This window comes from Pseudophryne corroboree, chromosome 7, assembly GCF_028390025.1.
Source record: "Pseudophryne corroboree isolate aPseCor3 chromosome 7, aPseCor3.hap2, whole genome shotgun sequence".
NCBI classification, from domain to species: domain Eukaryota; kingdom Metazoa; phylum Chordata; class Amphibia; order Anura; family Myobatrachidae; genus Pseudophryne; species Pseudophryne corroboree.
In genome coordinates this window covers 178,091,715-178,119,528 of record NC_086450.1, presented here as the reverse complement: position 1 = coordinate 178,119,528, position 27,814 = coordinate 178,091,715, and the positions used below count along the sequence as shown (strand labels likewise).

Below are 27,814 nucleotides of genomic sequence, written 5' to 3'. Positions count from 1 at the left end.
TGACATCACAAACTTGACGTCTTCCAGCTTATTGGCTCTGAATTATTATTATTATGTCAAATGATCATTGCCTGCATGACAGATCAGTCCATTCATTATATTAAAGAATCGTCCGCAAGGACAACCGAATTTTATTAATCAGTTCAAAGATTCCTTGCCTTCAATACAACCCGTTTTATTCATTATATTAAAGAATGATTTGCTTGCAGGACAGCACATTTCATTCTTTATATCAAAGGAACGTTACTTGCAGGACAGTCGATTTAATTTATTAGGTGAAAGGATCATAACCTTCAGGGGCGCACATTTTACTCAGTAGACTAAAGTATCCGTTGCCTGCCGGACAGCCTATTTCATTAAAATAAACAGTGACATTTTGCTGGCGTGAATACCAACTTTTTAAAGATTTTTAACCTGTGTTTATTTAATGTTACAGTGAACATTACTGAAATTCACAGTCCGAAAGTGCTCTTCTAAGTAAAATTTGAGTATTGCAAATTTTTAAACTTTAGAGCTGATTTGATGAACCGGTTTGAGAGTTCTTAAAAACACTTTTGAGCATCTCTAATTGCAATAAGGCTTTTGTTCATGCTGGACTATTAAACGGTATGACGAGTGTATCTTAAAGTTGGAAGCTTTACACAGAAACAAAGGTTTTTATCACATAAAAAAAGTTTTTTGAAATTCCTTGTAGTGTGAAGAAGTAGAGCACAGAGTTCAGAGGGAGAAGTTTATTAGCAAAGGCAGAAGAGGAGCGTACACAGCTGGAGTGAAATGCGGAAGGCGGCCAACATATCTTCTCTGGAAGGACATAGACCTTAGCAGCATTCTTCCACTTACAGAATCACTCTACCTATCCTCAAACATACAGTAGACAGTTGTCAGGAACTCACGTCTGTCCACACTTGTGTCTCTCTTATAGCCTGCACATTCTCCACAACATTTCTTATTTACCTTCCTCAACGTAACGTCTCATTTTTAAAATATTTCAGCAATCTTCTCCTAGTCAGCGATAGTAATACACTGATATCTAGAAACTGATACATGATTTTGTTAGGTGTGCTAGATGTAAAGAATGTTTCATATAAAAAGCGTTTTTAGCTGTTACGTAGCTTCTTTTTAACTTAACTATTATCGTCAGCCTTATGTCACTCATCTAATTCACATCCCAATATCGCCATCTTGTCACCGTCTTCCGCACTCTTCGCTTGGGATTTTGTCTGGATGAACCATTCCATTACTGTGTTATTTTTGCTGAGAGGGGTGAACAGAATTAGAACTACAATAATAAATAAAAGAGTGCAGAGATTGCAGGGGTTTATAACCCATTCCTAATGTTTTATAAAAAAAGCTTTGCTTAAACTGAGCACTTGCAAGTCACTGGTACGAGCCCAGCTCTACCTAGTCTGGAAACGCAGAGAAAAGAAGGCAGAGTCGGAAGTAGAGTACAGAAGTCCATGCTGGCTGATGTAGACCCTGGCCAATGCCAAGCATCTTACTATGGTTCTGTTGAAAAGAAGCAGAGAATGAAATTTACTATTTCTGAAATAAAGTAAGTAAGACGTTACTAAATGGAAACAATAGGGAGTGGGGAGCAATCAGGAGTCTCTCTTTCAGGGAACAAAATACTGTATGACAGCGCGTTGCATGAGGTTCTTCCTAGCAGACATCAACTGCTCTACAAAGGAGTAATACAGCAAAGGTGTAACATAGCATCGGAGTACCATATGGGCCATGTAATAGGTTGCAATTTAATGGTCCCAGCGTGATATCTACAAGATAGCCGCTAGATAAGTTGTGATTAGTTTTAAAGCAAAACCCTTGTTTTGAATTAATACTAATTGTCACTTAATATCTAGCAGCCATCACTGATACAAGTATTACTACACAGACAGTAATTACTCACAGTTACTTAACATACAAAGCATGGGGCCTATTTAAAAAGGATGGTAGAGGTATGTCTCAGGGTACCAATAGAAGACAGGCCAGGAAAGGGGGGGGAAAGCTTTATTATTAAAATAAATCTTTTTCCTTTGTAAATTATTTTAAAATAATTGAAAAAAATCTATATCTAAAAAGAATCTGCATCTGGAAACCTAAGTCATGGCTTTCAGTGCTGTGCCCATGTGCTCCCTGGGGGAACACATGTGCAGAGGGGACATCCACTGGCCAGCTAAATGGTAAGTCATTTCTTACCTCTTCAAGCCTGTAGCAGCCATACAGCTGAGCATACAGAAATCAGTCAATATATCAGAGGTTGTGAAGCCTTCTGAAAGACTAATAGTTTGATAGAATTGCAAGAAAAGTTCCAACAGAACCAACAATAATGGTGGAGAGGAAAAGGTTTTAGAAAAAAGTGGATTTTTCAAAGTATATTGAATTTGACATTTCACAACAGTCCCCATTTGATGGTTGTATGGTACAGTCCTTCATTTCACACACTGATTTGTACCATCTCTCTTTACTACCTTGCACGATAAGTTGGGCTTCTGAACGTGTTTTGCCAGCTGTGAATCTCACTGTTCCGGACATTCCGATATGTGTGTTCCTCAGGATGAGCCTGTGTCGGTTCCCTCGGATCTCGATGGCTATGTCTGTTCCATTGTGCAGCATAATCCCATTTAAACTCCACTGTGGAGGCCGGGACAGAGGAATGGATACCTCACACTCGAAACAAGCATCATTGGGGGCTAAAACTTTTACATCTCTCAGACTCTGAAACATCTGTATGGCTAAACCTGAAATAATAACATAGTTTTGTATTAAGAAGGTATTACCATATGTTTTAAAGAAACCAAGAGAGTGAATATATTTCCCTAAGAAAAATAATGAACATACTAGTACTGTAATTATTAGTTTTAATGACTGTGTGATCTTATCTCAAATAGTTATTACAGTTCTACAATGTTGTTTTTATATATTCATTTCTTACCCTCTACAAGTAACCGGGCTGAGCTCTGCCCTTCTGAAGTCTTCATGGTATAGACATCCTCATCTTCGGGGCTCAGATCATTGATGAAAAGTGTACGGAATGCATCCTCGCTGGTTATCTGATATTTGTCGGATGGCAGAATCACATGCGCTCCTCGCAGCCAAGAGACTCTAGCTCGAGCCGGGCTGACCTTGCACTCAAAAATCACGCGATGGCCTTGCATAGCCGTCTTGTTTCTCAGAGACTTTACTATCCGGACAGGGAGCTCTAAAGTGCCAGTCAGTAACAACAAAACAAAATTCTCAAAATCACATCATACTTTTAAAACTATAATAACAAATTGAGTTGGTAACGCATATGATCTCTTGTGATAGAATCTTACATTGCAGTTGAGACCAGTTGGTTTAAGAAAATGCTGAATTTTGCTTTGTTAATGACCGCACATGCACAAAAACACATATAACAAGTATAAAGAATGGTTTGCCTCAAAAAACAGACAAAAGTTGTTTTCTAAGAGAAGTTTGTGTATCTGACCTGTGACTTGGAGCTTAGCTTTTGACTCTGCTCTTCTGGCTTGAAAGAGAATTTCTCCAGAATCTTCACACTGTGCCCCACAGATTAGCAGGAAATGCCGCCTTCCTGGAGAAACATAATGATGGAACATTGGAACCCAATGGAAAGATTAAGCAGTGTTTGACAAAGGCAAAAAAACTTTCAAGGGCACCATGCAAAGTCTAGAACAATGGCCACCGACTCAAGAAAACATTTCCCTAGTATATGTTGTGGACATATTTTCCATTTCAAGTTGCTCCATCACATACACAGAGCTTATCAATTTACTAGGATTTCACGTGTTAGTATGGTCAACGGTTTTCAGTTTATTCTAAAAAGCTTTGGCTGCTTCCACTTTGTGCAGATGATGGGTCAACATTAAGACATAATAGAAACCATTTTGTTTGGGCCATAGATGCTGAGACAAAATAAATAAATAAAATGATCAGTTTAGTTTTATAGAAAATGTCACACAGGGCTAGTCCAGGTTGTTCCAATAGAATTACCTTCCTGTCGGATCTTTGTAGTAGATGTTACTTTAATTTTCTCTCCATTCTTAAACCATTCCCCCTTGGCCTGGGCACAGGATACTTCACAGATGAATGCAGCATTATCATTCTCCACTATCTGAACGTCCTGCAGGTCTTTCAGCACCTGTGGCTCTTGCTCTGTTGGACATAGAAGGTGGGATGTTTGAAGGAATATTATTACTACTGGTAACTGCAGAATAGCTAGTGCTGTCCAGAGCAACAATTAGATTCTGATTGGTTGCTATAAAGTACCTTTTTTTCACATCTACCTGTGGAACAGCTTTCAGAAATGTCCCTCATTATTTAGGTACTCTATGTAGGAGCTGACTCTAAACACTACAAAATAAAAGATTCATATTTACTTCAAATAAAATTTCCACTTTACGTGGTGGAAGAGTCATAAAAAAAAGTATATTGAAATATTCCAAGTCACTGTCAACTCTGTGTATACTGGGTATGGAGAGAAGTAAATTATTAACCAATATTCACAAGAATGCAGCTTATTAATCATTAGTAAGACCACTGAGGTATAATGAGTAAAGCATCTCCCTTATGCTTCATGGCTGTCACCAATTCAAAGTGAACAGACAGGTTGAATATTGGTCCAACCCACAAAATGGCTGCCTCCAATGCATGCACGTGATGGGTACACTTTACAGTGTATCAGACATCTACAAACAATGGAGACGGGCATATTGTAAACTGAACCAAAATTCATGGGAAGGCAGTTTCTCAATGAGTAACGCCAATGAGGCATGAGGTACTGATGCCACTAAATCCTAGTAGATTACTCACAAAATGGCTGCATTCAATATGCCTAGGTGAAAAAACAAATGTAACTTACATTTGCTACTTTCATAAGCAAGGTTGTACTTAGTTTCAGTGGCATAACGAGAAATTTTTCTCCCCCAAGCCAAAACATTCTCTGGCGCGCCCATCCCCCCTCCTCCATAAATGGCACTAGTAAAGTGATGAATCGGCGCACAAGGTGGTGTGGCCTTGCTGAAATGGGTGTGCTTTTGCATAAAGGGGTGTGGCATTGCAGGAAAAGACTACCCTATACCCCAGTTTTGCAACCTGCACGCCCAGACGTTGGCCACCACAGGAAAAAAAAATAATCCTGATTCACGCCCCTTACATTATTTGTCATTTTTCCTCCTTATAGTAATGCCCAGTATACATTATGGCTATGCCACATACTGCAATGGCCCTTACACATTATGCCACACACAATAATGGCCATGACACAATGTGCCACACACCGTAATGTCCCCGACACATTATGCCACACACCGTAATGCCTGTGAAACATGCCACGCATCGCAATGCCCATTATACATTATGCTACACACTGCAATGCCCCTGATACATTATAGCACATACAATGCCTGGGACACATTATGACACACACCGCAATGTCCGTGATACATTATGCCACACACTGCAATGTCCGTGATACATTATGCCACACACTGCAATGCCCATTATACATTTTGTCACACACTGCAATGCCCCTGACACATTATACCACATACCACAATGCCCGTGATATACTATACCACACACCGTAATGCCTGTGACACATTATGACACACACCGCAAATGTCCGTGATACATTATGCCACACACCGCAATGCCCATTACACATTAAGTCCTACAGTAAGGCTTCTAATTACTTTTAAATTACCTGCTCGTTGCCAGGGGTTTCATGCTCTTGGTTCCATGCACGGTGCAAGGGGTTTTCATGCTCAGGGTGTCATGCTCATTGCCAGGGGTTTCATGCGCTAGGTGTTATGCTTGTTGCCAGAGGTATCATGTGCTGGGTTTCAAGCTTGTTGCCAGGGGTAATATTCGTTGCCAGGGGTTTCATGCACTGGGTGTCATGCTCGTTGCTAGGGGGTAATGCTTGTTGCCAGGGATTTCATGAGCTGGGTGTTGTGCTTGTTACCAGGGGGTAATGCTTGTTGCTAGGGCTGTGCTCCCAGTGCCACATATGCCCCCAGTGGCAGATAAAAATATGCCCCCAGTGTCAGAAACACATATGCCCCCAGTGCCAAATATGCCTCCCAGTCCCAGATACACATATGCCCCCAGTGCCCCATATGCCCCTCCCAGTGCCAGCTACACATATACCCCCAGTGCCAAATATTCCCCCCAGTGCCAGTTACACATATACCTTCAGTGCCAAACATGCCCCCCCAGCGCCAAGTACACATATACCCCCAGTGCCAAATATGTCCCCCCAGTGCCAGTTACACATATGCCCCCCCCCCCAGTGCCAGTTACATATATACCCCCAGTGCCAGTTACACACCCTCCGCTGCCGGTCTGCAAGCTCTGATTGGCTCATGAACTGGCACTTCATTTAACAGACATGCCGCCGCCGGAGACCCAGGGAGGACACACAGGAGAGGCGCGCACTGTGCCCTCTGGCTCCTTCCCAAAACTCACAGCAGCAATCAGAGGCGGCGGCGGCGCTCCCGCAGCCCTGCGCCTCCAAGGCACTGCAGTGGCTGCGGGGGCAGTAGTTAAGTCACTGCTTAGTTTGCATTGGAGATATTAGAATATACCTGTATTATTAGAGCCCTCAAGTGTATATCTTTATTTTATCTGGCCCCTTCAATGTTACCAAGACTCACCAAGGACACGTAACATGGCAGAGGCAGTGAGGTCACCTGCGTGGCAGGTGTACGTCCCAGCATCCTGTGGACCACACTGATTGAGGTGCAGGATTCTCCGTCGTCCTACAGAGAACATGCGGCACGTTGAGCTGAGGGCTAGCTGCTCCCCGTCCTGTAACAGAACATACTCTTTACTCACAATTCCTCCGTCTATCTTCATCATTCTTTCCCAAAGTAAACAGATCAACCACACAGATGTTATTCTTGTTCTCAACTTTTTCGAGTAGCTACACGAAACCTGGTCATATGAGCAGATTTTCCAGGAAAGTAAACCTATGTTCGGTCAGCAGAAACTATCCTGAAATTTCTCTTTCAAAACCTCCGTTAATATGATTTAATTTAGAATGGCCTACTTAGCCCAAAACTCCTGTAAGTACCTTTGGATTTTGGGAATCAATTTACTGTGAAAATATATTCATGAATTCTTCATAAATACATTAATATCCCCAATAGAGGGCCCCGTATAAGATTTGATAATAAGAAGATATCCACTTCTTCTCACTGGGAATTAGAGAATGCTGCTGCAGCCACCCTAAAAGAGACCATCCAAACAGAGAAATATGGCGAATTGAAAGAACATAAATCAATGAACAGAACACCCTTATACTACCTGGATGAAACATACAGTCTCCCGATCTCTGAGTAAATCTCTAATTAAACAGAAAACTTGCAATGTCCACAACAACTGGTGAGCCCATAACTTAGTCATATGGCCTAGTTCTGTGTTCAATTTTACCTGGAATTTAGGGGAAGGTGTACTAAGCAGTGATAAAAGCGGAGAAGTGAGCCAGTAAAGAAGTTGCCCATGGCAACCAATCAGCATTGACGTAACATTTATAATTTGCATACTATAAAAGTATACAGAGCAGCAGATTGGTTACCAAGGGCAACTTCTCCACTGGCTCACTTCTCCCCTTTTATCACTGCTTAGTAAATGTCCATCTTTAGTATTTTAGTGACCAAGTAATTATAGTGGTAAGTAACTGTGAGTAGCGAGGAAAGGGGGGATGTTCTAATTTATACTGGATGTTATGTATCCTTATCAATACTACTGAAGCACTGCTGAATGGAATAGATGTGTATTTATAAAAAAATTAAAAATAAATCTCTCTCCATATATATATATTAGATGCCTATATAACTACCTTGCACACACCAAGGTTTCTACAGTACTTTCCAGAACTGCCCTATACAGTAAAATGCCTTTGCACCTACTACTGCAGAATTGTGGGTCTGTCTGAAAATGAACATTGTAGAAAAGGTAAAAACTTTACTTTAAAGTTCAACTTCCACTATTTCTAAAAAATTGGTCTGTTTCAACTATTTACAGTGCATCCGGAAAGTATTCACAGCGCTTCACTTTTTTCCACATTTTGTTATGTTACAACCTTATTCCAAAATGGAATAAATTCATTTTTTCCCCTCAAAATTGTACACACAATACCCCATAATGACAACGTGAAAAGTTTTTTGTGATTTTTGCAAATTTCTTAAAAATACAAAACTAAGACATCACATGTAAATAAGTATTCACAGCCTTTGCCATGACGCTCAGAATTGAGCTCAGGTGTATCCTGTTTCCACTGATAATCCTTGAGATGTTCCTACAGCTTAATTGTAGTCCACCTGTAGTAAATTCAGTTGATTGGACATAATTTGGAAAGGCACACACCTGTCTAAATAAGGTCCCACACTTGAAAGTGCATGTCTGAGCACAAACCAAGCATGATGTCAAAGGAATTGTCTGTAGACCTCCGAGACAGGATTGTCTCAAGGCACAATTCTGGGGAAGGGTACAGAAAAATATCTGCTGCTTTGAAGGTCCCAATGAGCACAGTGGCCTCCATCCTCCATAAAAGGAAGAAGTTTGGAACCTCCAGGACTCTTCCTAGAGTTGGCAGGCCATCTAAACTGAGCTATTGGGGGAGAAGGGCCCTAGTCAGGGAGGTGACCAAGAACCCAATGGTCACTCTGTCAGAGCTACAGCATTCCTCTGTGAACAGAAGAAAACCTTCCAGAAGGACAACCATCTCTGCAGCAATCCACCAATCAGGCCTATATGGTAGAGTGGCCAGGCAGAAGCCATTCCTTAGTAAAAAAAAAAAAAGCACATGGCAACCCGCCTAGAGTTTGCCAGATGGAATGCGGAGACAACCTTTGGCAGGAACTGCTGTCTAGTCCGGAGTTTCGCTCTGTCCTCGTAAAAAACCAAGTATGGACTTTTATACGATAAGGCCCCCAATTCTGAGATGCGTCTAGCAGAAGCCAGAACCAACAACATCACTGTCTTCCATGTGAGGTACTTGTCTTCTACCGTCATCAGAGGCTCAAACCAGGAGGGCTGTAGAAATTGCAACACCACATCCAAAGCCCAGGGTGCCGTAGGCGGCACATAGGGAGGTTGTATGTGGAGCACCCCTTGTAAGAAGGTCTGAACTTTTGGCAAGACAGCCAATCTCTTCTTAAAGAAAATGGAAAGAGCTGAAATCTGGACCTTAACGGAACCCAGACATAAGCCTTTATCCACACCAGCCTGCAGGAAACGTCCCAAGTGAAACTCTGCAGGCAGATACGTGCGTTCCTCGTACCAAGAGACGTATCTCCTCCAGATATGATGATAATGTTTTGACGTCACAGGTTTTCTGGCTTGCACCATAGAGGCAATTACCTTTTTGAAAAGCCCTTTGTGAGCTAGGATATTCCACGCAAATTCCATGCCGTCAAACGAAGCCGCAGTAAGCCGGGTAGACGAACGGTCCTTGCTGAAGAAAATAAAATAATTATTATTGAAGAAGATCCTTTCATAGCGGCAGAGGCCATGGGTCTTCTACGGACATGTCCAGAAGAGTTGCGTACCACGCCCTTCGGGGCCAATCCGGCCCAATCAGGATTACTTGGACTCTGTGATGTCTAATCTGTTGGAGTACCCTTGGGATCAACAGGATTGGAGGAAATATGTAGACAAGCCGGTAAGGCCAAGGTGACTTCAGTGCCTTTCCTGCACTCGCTTGAGCTTCTAATTGAGACGAGATGCCATCATGTCGCTCTATGGGTATCCCCACCTGTCGACAATCTGTTGAAACACCTGAGGATGTAGAGGTCGTAGCGACTCAGGAAATCTATTTCCCAGTTGTCCACTCCCGGAATGAAAATTGTAGACAGTGCTCTTGCATTTCTTTCCACCCAGAGAAGTATTTTTGACACTTCTCGCATGCAGGCCTTGCTTTTTGTCCCTCCTTGTCGATTGATGTACGCCACTGCCGTGACGTTGTCTGATTGAACCTGGATCACCCGATCCGTGAGCAGAGGCAAGGCCTGAATCAGAGCATTGTATATCGCCCGATGTTCCAGAATGTTAATCGGGAGTAGGGCCTCTTGGGCAGACCACCTGCCCTGGAACTGCGCCCCCTGGGTGACAGCTCCCCATTCTCGTAGACACGCATCCATCGTGAGGAGGGTCCAATCCTGAATCCCGAAACGTCAACCTTCCAGCAGGTTGGAAGACTGCAACCACCACAGGAGCGAAATCCTGGTCTGGGGTGACAGCTGAATCATTCGGTGCATCTGGAGATGTGTACCGGACCACTTGTTCAGGATGTCCAATTGGAAGGGTCTGGCATGGAACCTTCCGATCTATATCGCCTCATACGAGACCACCATTTTTTCCAACAACTTTATGCAAAGATGAATGGAAACTCGAGCAGGATGGAGAACCATGCAAATCATCTTTTGAAGTGTTCTCACCTTGTCCTCTGGGAGAAACACCCTTTGAGCTACAGTATCCAGTATCATACCCAGAAACAGGAGCCGTTGAGACGGTTCCAGTAGAGACTTCTGTAGATTGAGGATCCACCCGTGGTAAGACAGAAGCCGGATAGTGCGATCTATATGGAGCAGTAGAAGCTCCCTGTAACTTGCTTTTACCTGGACATCGTCCCGGTAAGGGACAATGTTGACCCCCTGGACTCTGAGCTGGAACATCATTTCCGCTATCAACTTCGTGAACACCCTCGGAGCTGTACACAGGCCAAAGGGCAATGCCTGAAACTGGTAGTGATCATTCAGTAGGGCGAACCGTAGATAGGCCTGATGAGTAGGCCAAATCGGGATATCAAAGTAGGCATCCTTGATATCCAGGGACACAAGGAATTATTTTTGATCCAGGCCTGCAATCACCGCTTTCAAAGATTCCATCTGGAATTTGAAAACCTTCAGGTAAAGATTCAAGAACTTCAGATTCAAATTGGGTCTCACTGACCCGTCTGGTTTTGGTACCACAAACAGACTGGAGTAGTAACCTTGTCCTTGCTGTAATAGGGGTACTGGAACAATGATCTGGGACTGGACCAACTTGTCAAAAAACACGCATATTTTCCAAAGCTGGCAAGCCTGATTTGAAAAATCGTTGGGGTGGAACTCCAGCTTGTAACCCTGAGAGATAAGGTCCCTTACCCAGGCATCTCAGCAGAAACCGACCCAGATGTGGCTGAAGTGACATAATCAAGCCCACACCGCGAGATCCCCTCGTGGTGGGTGGCACCGTCATGCTGAAGCTGAACTGGTGCTCTGGTCCTGAGAGCCAGCAATGGCTGGTTTCTTAGGCTTACCTCTTGAGCCTTTAGCTGCATGGAGGCAACCCGGGCCCTAGATCGAAATCTGGAGGACCGAAAGGACTGAGTAGATGGTCTCGGGTAGGTACGTCTAGCAGGTGGAGCCCCTGAAAGAAGAAACATGGATTTTCCAGCAGTAGCTTTGGAGATCCATCCATCCAATTCCCCTCTGAAGAGCCATTTTCCTGTGAAGGGAAGAGATTCCACATTACGTTTGGAGTCAGCGTCTGCAATCCACTGACGCAACCATATGGCTCTGCGAGCAGACACAGCCAAAGCAGTTGTTCTAGCCTGTATATTGACAATCTCTTTTATGGAGTCACAGAGGACTCTTGCCGTGTCCTGAATGTGTTTTAGTAAAGTTACACAAGTAACCAAGGTCATATCCCCAGAAAGGCCCTTTTGAATTTGAGTAGCCCATGTATGAATGGCATGTGTCATCCAGCAACCAGCAATGTCCGGCCTTTGAGCTACACCTGTAGCAGTGTAGATAGATTTTAGAGGTGGTTTCTTTTTTCCAATCCCCCGGATCCTTTACCGTAAAGGATCCCGGAGCAGGGAGCACCATCTTTTTGGAAAGGCGAGAGACTGATACATCCACTGCTCGAGATTCTTCCCAGAATTTCCTGCCTTCAGGGGCAAAAGGGAAGGTATTTAAAAACCTTTTGGACACCTGATATTTTTTATCTGGATTTTTCCAGGCTATTTTAAATAAATCATCCAAGAATCAGGAAACGTGACAGTCAGTTTGTCTTGAGGGAGAAAAAATGACTGCTGATTTGTAGAATCCTCCAGGGGGAGCTTTAAAACATCCCGTATAGCCAGTATAAGGGGTTCAATACCCTGCGTAGGGGTGGAGTCCCCGCTTATGGGGTCCGTATCATCCCCATTATTCTGTAAATCATCATCAGTATCTGATAGTAGTGCAGGTAAAGCACGTTTTTTTGTGCACCTGCATTGGACAGGGAGGGGCATTTTGCAGCTAAATTTGCCACAGCTTGCTGCAGCTCTTGAGTTTTATTGGTATATGCAGTGAGCTGTGATGACCTATCTGACATCATAGTTTTGATAGCCCCCAGCCAGGAGGGCTCTGGACTCTCCTCCACATCGTTATCAGCATTCTGAGATGACTGACTACACTGCTCACATGATAGTGAGTCAGATCAACTAGGAGAGAATCTAGCATTACAAACACTGCATAACTTCTGTTTTACTATATTGAATAAGAAAAACAGGTATAACACACAGACAACACAGCCTGAAATACAAAACAAGCCTGTCCTATTGCATGTAAGAGGAGACACAGGAGAGAGGACACCAGCGCACCCAGCACTGCACAGCCCCAGTGAGGCTTTCAGCATTTTTGAAAGTAAGCAACAGTGACATTGTATTATGCAAAATCCCTCAGAGGGGTGTTACTTGTGCACACTCTAGTGGCTCTACCCCTCTACACCCGGTACCAGTGATCCAGGGACTGTTATGGAGGACCTGTTGAGGCTGCTGCTATGCAGAAGAAGGCGCCAAAATGGCGCTGAGCCCACTCTCATGTAGCTCTGCCCCCCACCATGGCGCCGGCGCTACTGTTTTAGATTTATACTGGCCATGTCTCCCTATGTTGTATCCTCACATAAATGCTTGGTACAAATGCCTCTTAGCCAGTCTCACGCAGGGGCTACAGCGGGTCCCTCCCAGGAGGGACCCGTACGCCTCATCCACGCTTCAGCCGCACAGTGAACCGGGGAACCCCCCTAGCGGGGGCCCCGGCTTGTACTCACCACCGATGATCACCTTCAGGCAGCGTTAGGGGTGTGCGGCATGCTGCGGCTGCGACAGCCAAGGCGCCATGCCCTGCTGAACAAACAGCCCCTCAGGACGGTGATCCTGCAGCAGGGAAGCGGCTCTGCACCTCAAGAGGCCGGTAACCGCCCCCCCCCCCCCCCCCCCCCCTTCCCCTAACTCCCACGGTGCAGGTATGCTGTTGCGCAAACAGCATACCGAAAGAAAGAAAACTTTTAGAAGAAATTGAAGAAAAACTCTGGGGTTTGCAGAGTGTGCATCCTCTCCTGAGGGCACTTTTTTCCAAACTGATCTGTAGGAGGAGGCATAGAGGGAAGAGCCAGCACTCCCAGTTGAAGAAACCCATCGTACTAATTCTGTCCCCAATATCCCTTATGGATGCTAGAGAAATTAATTTATTCCATTTTGGAATAAGGCAGTAACATAACAAAATGTGGAAAAAGTGAAGCGCTGTGAATACTTTCCGGATGCACTGTATGTTGTAATCATGAGACTGAAAGGACATTGGAACTGTCTTTATTACATTTACTCTGTGTGCTTGAATATTTAATTACACTGGTATTTATATGCATATAAATATGCTTACCGACATCAAATATGGCTGAATAAGGAAAAAAAACTAAGTATAGACAACTTCCAATTACCGGCACCCCAGGAACAATAAAACATGTTGCAGGGACAAAGAAGGCTTTGTGGCTCCAAGCTAACCAGAGAATATCATGTAAATGTGAACTTCATGTTACAGGGTAGTATTTATGTATGTTCATACATGACAACCTTCCCAAATTTGTTTACACATATGTGGCAGCCATAAGTGGTCTCTGTTGGCCCCTTCTTTATTCTCCCTTCTCTCTAAATATATGTCTGATAAGAGCGTAGAGTGACTATCTGTATTAGAGACAGCAAGTGATGAGTAATGGAGGGTGTACTAAGCTTTAGAGAATGATAAAGTAGAGAGAGATAAAGTACGAGCCAATCAGCTCTTAACTGCCATGTTAAAGGCTGTGTCTGAAATATGACAGGAGTGGATTGGGTGCTAGTTTATCTCTCTCCACGTTATCACACTCCAAGGCTTATGGGGGGTATACATGGAGATATCCGTGCTTAGATTGCTAAGAAATTAAGGACGGATCTCTCCGTGTGTATTCCCCATAGCGACAGCGATGCGCGGCCCTGCATGTCGCTATCGCTGGTACTAGAATGGCCCGCATGCAGGCACAATCTAGCAGGTTGCTCATTTCACCCCTGGGTGAAATGATGTCACCCCCCCCCCCCCCCCCCCCATCCTCCTCCACTCAGCACACATTGCTTTGTGCTGAGCGTGGGGGAGAGAAGTCTGCTGAGCGGTCTGTGCTAGATCGCTCAGTATACATCTCTCCCCGTGTGTACAGGGCTTTAGTACATCTGCCTCACAAGGAGAGGTTCTTATCATAAAAGACATCAATCTTAGTGCTCCAGCTAGATTACTTGTAGCTTTAAAGAAAATGTATACTGTACGTTACCATTTATTTGAAGCCATGGTAAAAAAAACACATATGAACAGCAAATAACATTACCTTGCTCCAGGTAACAACAGCTTCTTGTTTGGAGACTTCACACTGGAATGTTGCTAGCCCAGCTTCATTGACAACAAAGTCCTGTGGTGGTTGTGTGATGGTAAGTGGGTGCTCAGTGACGGTTAGATGTGCCGTGGACCGCAGAGTGTCGGTGGTAAATGCTATTACCGCAGTATCAGGCATTCTGAGATCTGAAAGCCGGAGAAAATGCTGGCGCCCACTTGACCTGATCATGCAATTGTCTTCGGCGGTAAGACGTACACCTCCCTTCCACCATTCCCCGATTAAACCTTCATGGGACAATTCTACTGAAAACTCTACATTGCTTCCTTCCTCACAAGTCACATCTTCCAGACCCTTCCTCACTGATATACTTTTAGCTGTAAAGACAAAAAAAGTAAAAACATGAAAAAAAATAAGAATTTACTTACCGATAATTCTATTTCTCGGAGTCCGTAGTGGATGCTGGGGTTCCTGAAAGGACCATGGGGAATAGCGGCTCCGCAGGAGACAGGGCACAAAAAGTAAAGCTTTAGGATCAGGTGGTGTGCACTGGCTCCTCCCCCTATGACCCTCCTCCAAGCCTCAGTTAGGATACTGTGCCCGGACGAGCGTACACAATAAGGAAGGATTTTGAATCCCGGGTAAGACTCATACCAGCCACACCAATCACACTGTACAACCTGTGATCTGAACCCAGTTAACAGTATGATAACAGCGGAGCCTCTGAAAAGATGGCTCACAACAATAATAACCCGATTTTTGTAACTATGTACAAGTATTGCAGATAATCCGCACTTGGGATGGGCGCCCAGCATCCACTACGGACTCCGAGAAATAGAATTATCGGTAAGTAAATTCTTATTTTCTCTATCGTCCTAGTGGATGCTGGGGTTCCTGAAAGGACCATGGGGATAATACCAAAGCTCCCAAACGGGCGGGAGAGTGCGGATGACTCTGCAGCACCGAATGAGAGAACTCCAGGTCCTCCTTAGCCAGGGTATCAAATTTGTAGGATTTTACCAACGTGTTTGCCCCTGACTAAATAGCCGCTCGGCAAAGTTGTAAAGCCGAGACCCCTCGGGCAGCGGCCCAAGATAAGCCCACCTTCCTTGTGGAATGGGCATTTACATATTTTGGCTGTGGCAGGCCTGCCACAGAATGTGCAAGCTGAATTGTATTACACATCCAACTAGCAATAGTCTGCTTAGAAGCAAGAGCACCCAGTTTGTTGGGTGCATACAGGATAACAGCAAGTCAGTTTTCCTGACTCCAGCCGTCCTGGAACCTATATTTACAGGGCCCTGACAACATCTAGCAACCTGGAGTCCTCCAAGTCCCTAGTAGGCGCAAGGCACCAAAATAAGCTGGTTCAGGTGAAACACTGACACCACCTTAGGGAGAGAACTGGGGACGAGTCCGCAGCTCTGCCCTGTCCAAATGGACAACCAGATATGGGCTTTTTTGAGAAAAAAAACCACCAATTTGACACTCGCCTGGTCCAGGCCAGGGCCAAGAGCATGGTCACTTTTCATGTGAGATGCTTCAAATCCACAGATTTGACTGGTTTTAAACCAATGTGATTTGAGGAATCCCAGAACTACGTTGAGATCCCACAGTGCCACTGGAGGCACAAAAGGGGGTTGTATATGCAATACTCCCTTGACAAACTTCTGGACTCCAGGAACTGAAGCCACTTCTTTCTGGAAGAAAATCGACAGGGCCGAAATTTGAACCTTAATGGACCCCAATTTGAGGCCCATAGACACTCCTGTTTGCAGGAAATGCAGGAATCGACCGAGTTGAAATTTCTTCGTGGGGCCTTTCTGGCCTCACACCACGCAACATATTTTTGCCACATGTGGTGATAATGTTGTGCGGTCACCTCCTTTCTGGCTTTGACCAGGGTAGGAATGACCTCTTCCGGAATGCCTTTTTCCCTTAGGATCCGGCGTTCCACCGCCATGCCGTCAAACGCAGCTGCGGTAAGTCTTGGAACAGACATGGTACTTGCTGAAACAAGTTCCTTCTTAGCGGCAGAGGCCATAAGTCCTCTGTGAGCATCTCTTGAAGTTCCGGGTACCAAGTCCTTCTTGGCCAATCCGGAGCCATGAGTATAGTTCTTACTCCTCTACGTCTTATAAGTCTCAGTACCTTAGGTATGAGAAGCAGAGGATGGAACACATACACCGACTGGTACATCCATGGTGTTACCAGAACGTCCACAGCTATTGCCTGAGGGTCTCTTAACCTGGCGCAATACCTGTCCCGTTTTTTGTTCAGACGGGACGCCATCATGTCCACCTTTGGTATTTCCCAACGGTTTACAATCATGTGGAAAACTTCCCGATGAAGTTTCCACTCTGCCGGGTGGAGGTCGTGCCTGCTGAGGAAGTCTGCTTCCCAGTTTCCATTCCCGGAATGAAACACTGCTGACAGTGCTATCACATGATTTTCCGCCCAGCGAAAAGTCCTTGCAGTTTTTGCCATTGCCCTCCTGCTTCTTGTGCCGCCCTGTCTATTTACGTGGGCGACTGCCGTGATGTTTTTCCCACTGGATCAATACCGGCTGACCTTGAAGCAGAGGTCTTGCTAAGCTTAGAGTATTATAAATTTACCCTTAGCTCCAGTATATTTATGTGGAGAAAAGTCTCCAGACTTGATCACACTCCCTGGAAATTTTTTCCTTGTGTGACTGCTCCCCAGCCTCTCGGGCTGGCCTCCGTGGTCACCAGCATCCAATCCTGAATGCCGAATCTGCGGCCCTCTAGAAGATGAGCACTCTGTAACCACCACAGGAGAGACACCCTTGTCCTTGGATATAAGGTTATCCGCTGATGCATCTGAAGATGCGATCCGGACCATTTGTCCAGCAGATCCCACTGAAAAGTTTTTGCGTGAAATCTGCCGAATGGAATTGCTTCGTAGGAAGTCACCATCTTTACCAGGACCCTTGTGCAATGATGCACTGATTTTAGGAGGTTCCTGACTAGCTCGGATAACTCCCTGGCTTTCTCTTCCGGGAGAAACACCTTTTTCTGGACTGTGTCCAGAATCATCCCTAGGCACAGCAGACTTGTCGTCGGGATCAGCTGCGATTTTGGAATATTTAGAATCCACCCGTGCTGTTGTAGCAGTATCCGAGATAGTGCTACTCCGACCTCCAACTGTTCCCTGGACTTTGCCCTTATCAGGAGATCGTCCAAGTAAGGGATAATTAAGACGCCTTTTCTTCGAAGAAGAGTCATCATTTCGGCCATTACCTTGGTAAAGACCCGGGGTGCCGTGGACAATCCAAACGGCAGCGTCTGAAACTGATAGTGACAGTTCTGTACCACGAACCTGAGGTACCCTTAGTGAGAAGGGCAAATTTTGGACATGGAGGTAAGCATCCCTGATGTCTCGGGACACTATATAGTCCCCTTCTTCCTGGTTCGTTATCACTGCTCTGAGTGACTCCATCTTGATTTGAACCTTTGTAAGTGTTCAAAAAATTTTTTTTTTTTTTTTTTTTAGATTTAGAATAGGTCTCACCTAGCCTTCTGGCTTCAGTACCACAATATAATGTGGAATAATACCCCTTTTCTTATTGTAGGAGGGGTAATTTGATTATCACCTGCTGGGAATACAGCTTGTGAATTGTTTCCCATACTGCCTCCTTGTCGGAGGGAGACCTTGGTAAACCAGACTTCAGGAGCCTGCGAAGGGGAAACGTCTCGACATTCCAATCTGTACCCCTGGGATACTACATGTAGGATCCAGGGGTCCTGTACGGTCCCAGCGTCATGCTGAGAGCTTGGCAGAAGCGGTGGAACGCTTCTGTTCCTGGGAATGGGCTGCCTGCTGCAGTCTTCTTCCCTTTCCTCTATCCCTGGGCAGATATGACTCTTATAGGGACGAAAGGACTGAGGCTGAAAAGACGGTGTCTTTTTCTGCAGAGATGTGACTTAGGGTAAAAACGGTGGATTTTCCAGCAGTTGCCGTGGCCACCAGGTCCGATGGACCGACCCCAAATAACTCCTCTTCCTTTATACGGCAATACACCTTTGTGCCGTTTGGAATCTGCATCACCTGACCACTGTCGTGTCCATAAACATCTTCTGGCAGATATGGACATCGCACTTACTCTTGATGCCAGAGTGCAAATATCCCTCTGTGCATCTCGCATATATAGAAAATGCATCCTTTAAATGCTCTATAGTCAATAAAATACTGTCCCTGTCAAGGGTATCAATATTTTTAGTCAGGGAATCCGACCAAGCCACCCCAGCTCTGCACATCCAGGCTGAGGCGATCGCTGGTCGCAGTATAACACCAGTATGTGTGTATATACTTTTTATGATATTTTCCAGCCTCCTGTCAGCTGGCTCCTTGAGGACGGCCCTATCTATAGACGGTACCGCCACTTGTTTTGATAAGCGTGTGAGCGCCTTATCCACCCTAAGGGGTGTTTCCCAACGCGCCCTAACTTCTGGCGGGAAAGGGTATACCGCCCATAATTTTCTATCGGGGGGAACCCACGCATCATCACACACTTCATTTAATTTATCTGATTCAGGAAAAACACCGGTAGTTTTTTCACATCCCACATAATACCCTCTTTTGTGGTACTTGTAGTATCAGAAATATGTAACACCTCCTTCATTGCCCTTAACGTATGGCCCTAATAAGGAATACGTTTGTTTATTCACCGTCGACACTGGATTCAGTGTCCGTGTCTGTGTCTGTGTCGACCGACTAACGTAAACGGGCGTTTTAAAACCCCTGACGGTGTTTCTGAGACGTCTGGACCGGTACTAATTGTTTGTCGGCCGTCTCATGTCGTCAACCGACCTTGCAGCGTGTTGACATTATCACGTAATTCCCTAAATAAGCCATCCATTCCGGTGTCGACTCCCTAGAGAGTGACATCACCATTACAGGCAATTGCTCCGCCTCCTCACCAACATCGTCCTCATACATGTCGACACACACGTACCGACACACAGCACACACACAGGGAATGCTCTGATAGAGGACAGGACCCACTAGCCCTTTGGAGAGACAGAGGGAGAGTTTGCCAGCACACACCAAAAACGCTATAATTATATAGGGACAACCTTATATAAGTGTTTTTCCTTATAGCATCTTTTATATATTTCTAACGCCAAATTAGTGCCCCCCCTCTCTGTTTTAACCCTGTTTCTGTAGTGCAGTGCAGGGGAGAGCCTGGGAGCCTTCCCTCCAGCCTTTCTGTGAGGGAAAATGGCGCTGTGTGCTGAGGAGATAGGCCCCGCCCCTTTTTCGGCGGGCTCGTCTCCCGCTCTTTAATGGATTCTGGCAGGGGTTAAATATCTCCATATAGCCCCCGGAGGCTATATGTGAGGTATTTTTAGCCAAAAAAGGTTTTCATTTGCCTCCCAGGGCGCCCCCCTCCCAGCGCCCTGCACCCTCAGTGACTGCCGTGTGAAGTGTGCTGAGAGGAAATGGCGCACAGCTGCAGTGCTGTGCGCTACCTTAAGAAGACTGAGGAGTCTTCTGCCGCCGATTCTGGACCTCTTCTCGTTTCAGCATCTGCAAGGGGGCCGGCGGCGAGGCTCCGGTGACCATCCAGGCTGTACCTGTGATCGTCCCTCTGGAGCTAATGTCCAGTAGCCAAAGAAGCCAATCCATCCTGCACGCAGGTGAGTTCACTTCTTCTCCCCTAAGTCCCTCGTTGCAGTGATCCTGTTGCCAGCAGGACTCACTGTAAAATAAAAAACCTAAGCTAAACTTTTCTAAGCAGCTCTTTAGGAGAGCCACCTAGATTGCACCCTTCTCGGCCGGGCACAAAAATCTAACTGAGGCTTGGAGGAGGGTCATAGGGGGAGGAGCCAGTGCACACCACCTGATCCTAAAGCTTTACTTTTTGTGCCCTGTCTCCTGCGGAGCCGCTATTCCCCATGGTCCTTTCAGGAACCCCAGCATCCACTAGGACGATAGAGAGATTAGGATTTTAATTACCTACCTGTAAATCCTTTTCTCGTAGTCCGTAGAGGATGCTGGGGTCCATATTAGTACCATGGGGTATAGACGGTCCACCAGGAGCCATTGCACTTTAATAGTTTAAGTGTGCACTGGCTCCTCCCTCTATGCCCCTCCTACCAGACTCAGTCTAGAAACTGTACCCGAGGAGACAACATACTTCGAGAGAAGGAATTACACAGATAGTGGCGAGATTCATACCAGCTCACACAACAAGGCAAATCTGGCCAACATGCCGGAAAACTCAGCAACAGCTGAAACAGTAAAGAACGCAAAACTTACCTAGGAACCAGGCAGTAGTGAACCAAATAACCACTGCAGGATAAAGAAGCGCTGGGCGGGCGCCCAGCATCCTCTACGGACCACGAGAAAAGGATTTACCGGTAGGTAATTAAAATCCTATTTTCTCTTATGTCCTAGAGGATGCTGGGGTCCATATTAGTACCATGGGGATGTACCAAAGCTCCCAGAACGGGAGGGAGAGCGCACAGGCTCCGGCAGAACAGCTTGACCAAACTTGAGGTCATCAGAGGCCAAAGTATCGAACTTGTAAAACTTAGCAAACGTGTTCGATCCAGACCAAGTAGCCGCTCGGCAAAGCTGTAAAGCCGAGACACCCCGGGCAGCCGCCCAGGAAGAACCCAACTTACAAGTAGAGTGGGCCTTAACAGATTTTGAACACGGCAATCCTGCCGTAGAATATGCATGCCGGATGGTGAACCTGATCCAGCGAGAAATCGACTGCAGAATCATAGGAGGACAAACAGAGAGTCCGATTTTCTGTGAGGAGAAGTCCTCTTCACATAAATCTTCAAAGCCCTCACAACATCCAAGGCCTTTGAAGCAATTGAGGAGTCAGTAGCCACGGGCACCACAATAGGCTGGTTGATATGAAAGGCCGACACAACCTTAGGAAGGAACTGTGGACGAGTCCTGAGTTCCGCTCTATCTTCATGGAAGACCAGATAGGGACTTTGACAAGACAAAGCCCCCAATTCCGACACACATCGAGCAGAAGCCAAGGCCAACAAAGTGACTGCCTTCCACGTGAGAAACTTGATTTCAGCCTCCTGCAGATGCTCAAACCAATCCGATTGCAGGAATTGCAACACCACATCAAGATCCCATGGGGCCGTTGGCGCCACAAAAGGAGGCTGGATGTGCAGAACCCCTTTCAAAAAGGTCTGGACCTCAGGGAAGAAAGCCAATTGTTTCTGGAAGAAAATGGATAAGGCCGAAATCTGGACTTTGATGGAGCCCAATCTCAGGCCCATATCCACACCTGCTTGCAGGAAAAGGAGAAACCGTCCAAGTTGAAACTCCATTGCAGGAAACTTCTTGGATTCACACAAAGACAAATACTTTTTCCAAATACGATGGTAATGTTTAGATGTTACCCCCTTCCTAGCCTGTATCAGGGTAGGAATAACCTCGCTCGGAATACCCTTCCGAGCTAAGATCTGGCGCTCAACCGCCATGCCATCAAACGTAGCCGTGGTAAGTCTTGATAAGCGAACGGCCCCTGTAGTAGAAGATCCTCCCGAAAAGGCAGAGGCCTTGGATCTACCAGCAGTAGATCCAGCAGATCCGCGTACCAAGCCCTCCTTGGCTAGTCTGGAGCAATGAGGATTGCCAGAACCCTTGTTCTTCTTACAAGTTGTAGAACTCTTGGGATAAGAGGAAGTGGAGGGAACACATACACTGACGTGAACACCCACGGTGTTACTAGTGCGTCCACCGCCACTGCCTGTGGGTCTCTTGACCTGGAACAATACCTCCTCAGCTCTTGTTGAGGTGGGAGGCCATCATGTCTATGTGAGGAACCCCCCACCAACCGGTTACCTCCTCAAACCCCCTTGGGTGGAGGCCCCACTCTCCTGGATGGAGATCGTGTCTGCTGAGGAAGTCCGCTTCCCAGTTGTCTACTCCCGGAATGAAGATTGCTGACATCGCTACAGCGTGCCTTTAAACCCAGAGGAGGATTCTTGTCACCTCTGACATTGCAGCCTTGCTCTTCATTCCGCCTTGTCGGTTTATATAGGCCACTGTGGTCACGTTGTCCGACTGCACCTGAACAGCCCGATCCTGTAGAAGGTGTGCTGCTTCAAGAAAGGCCGTTGTACTTGGCTCAGCTCTAGGATGTTTATCGGAAGAAGGGATTCCTGACTTGACCACCTTCCTTGGAAGGTTCCCCTTGAGCGACTGCTCCCCAACCTCTTAGACTTGCATCCGTGGTTAGTAGGATCCAGTCCTGGATTCTGAACCTTTGGCCCTCCAGAAGGTGAGGTAGTTGCAGCCACCAGAGAAGCGAAATCCTTGCTTTCTGCGACAGAAGTATCCTCTGGTGCATATGTAGGTGAGATCCCGACCACTGGTCCAAGAGATCCAGTTGAAAGGACCGAGCATGAAACCTTCCATACTGCAGAGCCTCGTAGGAGGCAACCATCTTCCCCAGAAGGCGGATGCACTGATGAACCGATACCCGGGCCAGCTTTAAGACATCCCGGACCATTGTTTGAATCACCAACGCTTTCTCCACCATTAGAAACACCCTCTGCACCTCCATGTCAAGGATCATCCCCAGGAAAGATAGCCTCCTTGTCGGCTCCAGATGAGAAGGTTCAGGATCCAACCGTGCTCCCTGAGCAATGGATCTTAACAACTTCTCCCTGGACGATGCCTTGATCAGCAGGTCGTCCAGATATGGAATTATGTTCACCCCCTGCTTGCGGAGGAGAACCATCATCTTTGCTATCACCTTGGTGAAGATCCTCTGTGCTGTGGCGAGACCGAATGGCAGTGCCTGAAACTGATAGTGATCATCTAACAGTGCAAACCTGAGATAAGCCTGATGCGATGACCAAATTGGAATGTGGAGGTACGCATCCTTGATGTCCAAGGACACCAGGAACTCCCCCTCGGTCAGTCCTGAGATAACCGCTCTCAGAGACTCCATTTTGAATTTGAAGTCCCTGAGATAAGGGTTCAATGATTTCAAGTTCAAAATTGGCATGACCGAACCATCCGGCTTCGGTACCACAAAAAGGTTCGAATAGTAACCTTTGTTCAACTGATGAGGTGGAACTGGAACAATGACCTCCGACAAAACCAATTTTCGGATAGCGTCCACTAAAATAGATCTGTCTGCTGGCAAAGCCGGCAAGCCTGACTTGAAGAATTAGTGAGGTGGGAGAGTTTGAAACTCCAGCCTGTACCCCCGGGACACAATAACCTGTATCCAGGCCGGACAACACCCAGACGTTGCTAAAATGCCAGAGACTCGCTCCCACTTGACCTACTTCCAGGCTGTGCGGTCCACCGTCATGCGGAGGACTTTGAGGCACCAAAAACAGGCTTTTGGTCATGGGAACCTGCGGGAGCAGTCTTTTTGGATTTGGTACGACCACCTCTAAAGAAGGTGTGAGAGGGCTTGTTCTTTCTAGTCTTAGTGGGCCGAAAGGACGGTGACATGTTGGGAGAAAAAGGCTTCTTCATAGTTGGTGCAGCTGAGGGGAGAAAAGGAGACTTACCCGCTGTAGCTGTGGCAATCCACGCATCCAGCGCCTCCCCAAACAGAGCCTGACCTGTATAGGGTAGGCTCTCCACACTTTTCCTGGATTCCGCGTCCGCAGACCATTGACGCAGCCAGAGACCCCTGCGACCCGAGACGGACATGGAGGAGATCCCCACCGCCATGCAACCCAGATCCTTCATGGATTCCACCAGAAACCCTGCAGAATCCTGTATGTTATGTAAAAACAAATCAATGTCACCTTTATCCTTCGTAGTCAAGTCCTCCTGCAGAGTGATTGACCACTTTGCAATTGCTTTTGAAATCCATGCACAGGCAATAGTAGGCCGCAGTATCGCCCCTGAAGCCGTGTAAATGGATTTGAGCGTACAATAGTGCAATCCTGATTCCTGAGAAGATATATCCTCTGCAGCATATGAGACAGAGTCTCTAGGCATGGTTGCTTGTACACCCCACACACACACAGGGTACAGGGCAGACAGAGTTTCCCCCCCAAGAATGTCAGAGAGACACAGAGATTGGAGCCAACCCACACACAGCGCTATATAGGTATAGGGAGACCCTTAACCAGCGCTGACTGTGTCCCTTAATAGGTGACACAGTCTCTACACAGCCTCCTCTCCCTTCTACAACCCCCTGGTACCGTACAGATAGCTGGAGGTGCTCTGGAAGGACTGCTCTTCACTTGGCAGCATGTCTGCAGGCCGGAAAATGGCACTGAATGCTGCTGGGTCCGCTCTGAGGAGAAGCTCCGCCCCCTTAATGGCGCTGTCTTCCCGCTCTTCCAAGATTATACTGGCCTGAGGATTTAGTGCTGGCTGAGATGCGAGGACCCCGACAGGCTTCCTGGTCAGTGTAGGGTTAAGGCGCCGGCTCAGGGCACCCCTCACAGCGATGCATCATGTACTGCTGAGCCCCCGGAGCGCAGTCAGTACTGCGCTCCTACCCTGTAGCTGCCATCTTCACATCGGCTCCCTGCTTGTTAGGGAGCAGATGACTCACTTGCCACACTGGGTGGCGGCATGCTGCCGGGGTGAGCGTTCCCCTGCAGCGGGGAGCGATCTATTCCCTCTGGAGCTCAGTGTCCAGTCAGTGGAGACAGTGGCTTAGACCCCGCAGGGCGGACACTGCTCCCCCCCTCAGTCCCTCGATGCAGGGAGGCTGTTGCCAGCAGCCTCCCTGTAAAATAACAAACTCTAAATAAACTTTACTAAAGAAGCTCTGTAGAGCTCCCCTACCTGTGACCGCCTCCTCCGGGCACATTTTCTAAACTGAGTCTGGTAGGAGGGGCATAGAGGGAGGAGCCAGCCCACACTAACTCTTAAAGTGCCAATGGCTCCTGGTGGACCTCTCTATACCCCATGGTACTAATATGGACCCCAGCATCCTCTAGGACGTAAGAGAAAAAAAGTTTATAAGTACTGAATTATTTGTAATCTACATGTAAAGCCTGGGAAACTGAATTTAGCCAGTTATCCCAGCTACTAGTTTTTGGACAATGACCTTGAACACTCCTGGATTATAGGAACATATAAATAAATGGTGTTATAAATTAAATAATAAGAATTTACTTACCGATAATTCTATTTCTCATAGTCCGTAGTGGATGCTGGGGACTCCGAAAGGACCATGGGGAATAGCGGCTCCGCAGGAGACTGGGCACAAAAGTAAAAGCTTTAAGACTACCTGGTGTGCACTGGCTCCTCCCCCTATGACCCTCCTCCAAGCCTCAGTTAGGATACTGTGCCCGGACGAGCGTACACAATAAGGAAGGATTTTGAATCCCGGGTAAGACTCATACCAGCCACACCAATCACACCGTACAACTTGTGATCTGAACCCAGTTAACAGCATGATAACAGAGGAGCCTCTGAAAAGATGGCTCACAACAATAATAACCCGATTTTTTGTAACAATAACTATGTACAAGTATTGCAGACAATCCGCACTTGGGATGGGCGCCCAGCATCCACTACGGACTATGAGAAATAGAATTATCGGTAAGTAAATTCTTATTTTTTCTGACGTCCTAGTGGATGCTGGGGACTCCGAAAGGACCATGGGGATTATACCAAAGCTCCCAAACGGGCGGGAGAGTGCGGATGACTCTGCAGCACCGAATGAGAGAACTCCAGGTCCTCCTCAGCCAGGGTATCAAATTTGTAGAATTTAGCAAACGTGTTTGCTCCTGACCAAGTAGCTGCTCGGCAAAGTTGTAAAGCCGAGACCCCTCGGGCAGCCGCCCAAGATGAGCCCACTTTCCGTGTGGAATGGGCTTTTACAGATTTTGGCTGTGGCAGGCCTGCCACAGAATGTGCAAGCTGAATTGTACTACAAATCCAACGAGCAATAGTCTGCTTAGAAGCAGGAGCACCCAGCTTGTTGGGTGCATACAGGATAAACAGCGAGTCAGATTTTCTGACTCCAGCCGTCCTGGAAACAAATATTTTCAGGGCCCTGACTACGTCCAGCAACTTGGAATCCTCCAAGTCCCTAGTAGCCGCAGGCACCACAATAGGCTGGTTTAAGTGAAATGCTGAAACCACCTTAGGGAGAAATTGAGGACGAGTCCTCAATTCTGCCCTGTCCGTATGAAAAATTAGGTAAGGGCTTTTATAGGATAAAGCCGCCAATTCTGAGACACGCCTGGCTGAGGCCAGGGCTAACAGCATTACCACTTTCCATGTGAGATATTTTAAGTCCACAGTGGTGAGTGGTTCAAGTCAATGTGATTTTAGGAACCCCAAAACTACATTGAGATCCCAAGGTGCCACTGGAGGCACAAAAGGAGGCTGTATATGCAGTACCCCCTTGACAAACGTCTGAACTTCAGGAACTGAAGCTAGTTCTTTTTGGAAGAATATTGACAGGGCCGAAATTTGAACCTTAATGGACCCTAATTTTAGGCCCATAGACAGTCCTGTTTGCAGGAAATGCAGGAAACGACCCAGTTGAAATTCCTCTGTAGGGGCCTTCCTGGCCTCACACCACGCAGCATATTTACGCCAAATACGGTGATAATGTTGCACAGTTACATACTTCCTGGCTTTGATCAGGGTAGGGATGACTTCATCCGGAATGCCTTTTTCCTTCAGGATCCGGCGTTCAACCGCCATGCCGTCAAACGCAGCCGCGGTAAGTCTTGGAACAGACATGGTCCCTGCTGGAGCAGGTCCTTTCTTAGAGGTAGAGGCCACGGGTCTTCCGTGAGCATCTCTTGAAGTTCCGGGTACCAAGTCCTTCTTGGCCAATCCGGAGCCACGAGTATAGTCCTTACTCCTCTCCTTCTTATGATTCTCAGTACCTTGGGTATGAGAGGCAGAGGAGGGAACACATACACTGACTGGTACACCCACGGTGTTACCAGAGCGTCCACAGCTATTGCCTGAGGGTCCCTTGACCTGGCGCAATATCTGTCCAGTTTTTTGTTGAGGCGGGACGCCATCATGTCCACCTTTGGTTTTTCCCAACGGTTCACAATCATGTGGAAGACTTCTGGGTGCAGTCCCCACTCCCCCGGGTGGAGATCGTGTCTGCTGAGGAAGTCTGCTTCCCAGTTGTCCACTCCCGGAATGAACACTGTTGACAGTGCTATCACATGATTTTCCGCCCAGCGAAGAA

The 27,814-nt window shown here is 46.5% G+C and overlaps 1 protein-coding gene across 4 annotated transcripts in view; it reads right to left on the bottom strand.

Moving 5' to 3' along the window:
• Positions 1-716: 716 nt before the first annotated feature.
• The window catches only part of OBSL1 (obscurin like cytoskeletal adaptor 1), a 246,191-nt gene continuing 219,093 nt past the window's right edge, over positions 717-27,814 (bottom strand). For all 4 annotated transcript variants that reach the window (XM_063933802.1, XM_063933805.1, XM_063933804.1 and 1 more), the window contains 7 exons: positions 14,659-15,038; positions 6,654-6,807; positions 3,991-4,152; positions 3,467-3,571; positions 2,933-3,199; positions 2,469-2,738; positions 717-1,506 (listed from right to left, as the gene is read on the bottom strand). In XM_063933802.1, the coding sequence (XP_063789872.1) occupies positions 1,499-1,506; positions 2,469-2,738; positions 2,933-3,199; positions 3,467-3,571; positions 3,991-4,152; positions 6,654-6,807; positions 14,659-15,038 (1,346 nt within the window). In that variant the 3' untranslated portion in view covers positions 717-1,498. The remainder of the gene's footprint in view (positions 1,507-2,468; positions 2,739-2,932; positions 3,200-3,466; positions 3,572-3,990; positions 4,153-6,653; positions 6,808-14,658; positions 15,039-27,814) is intronic.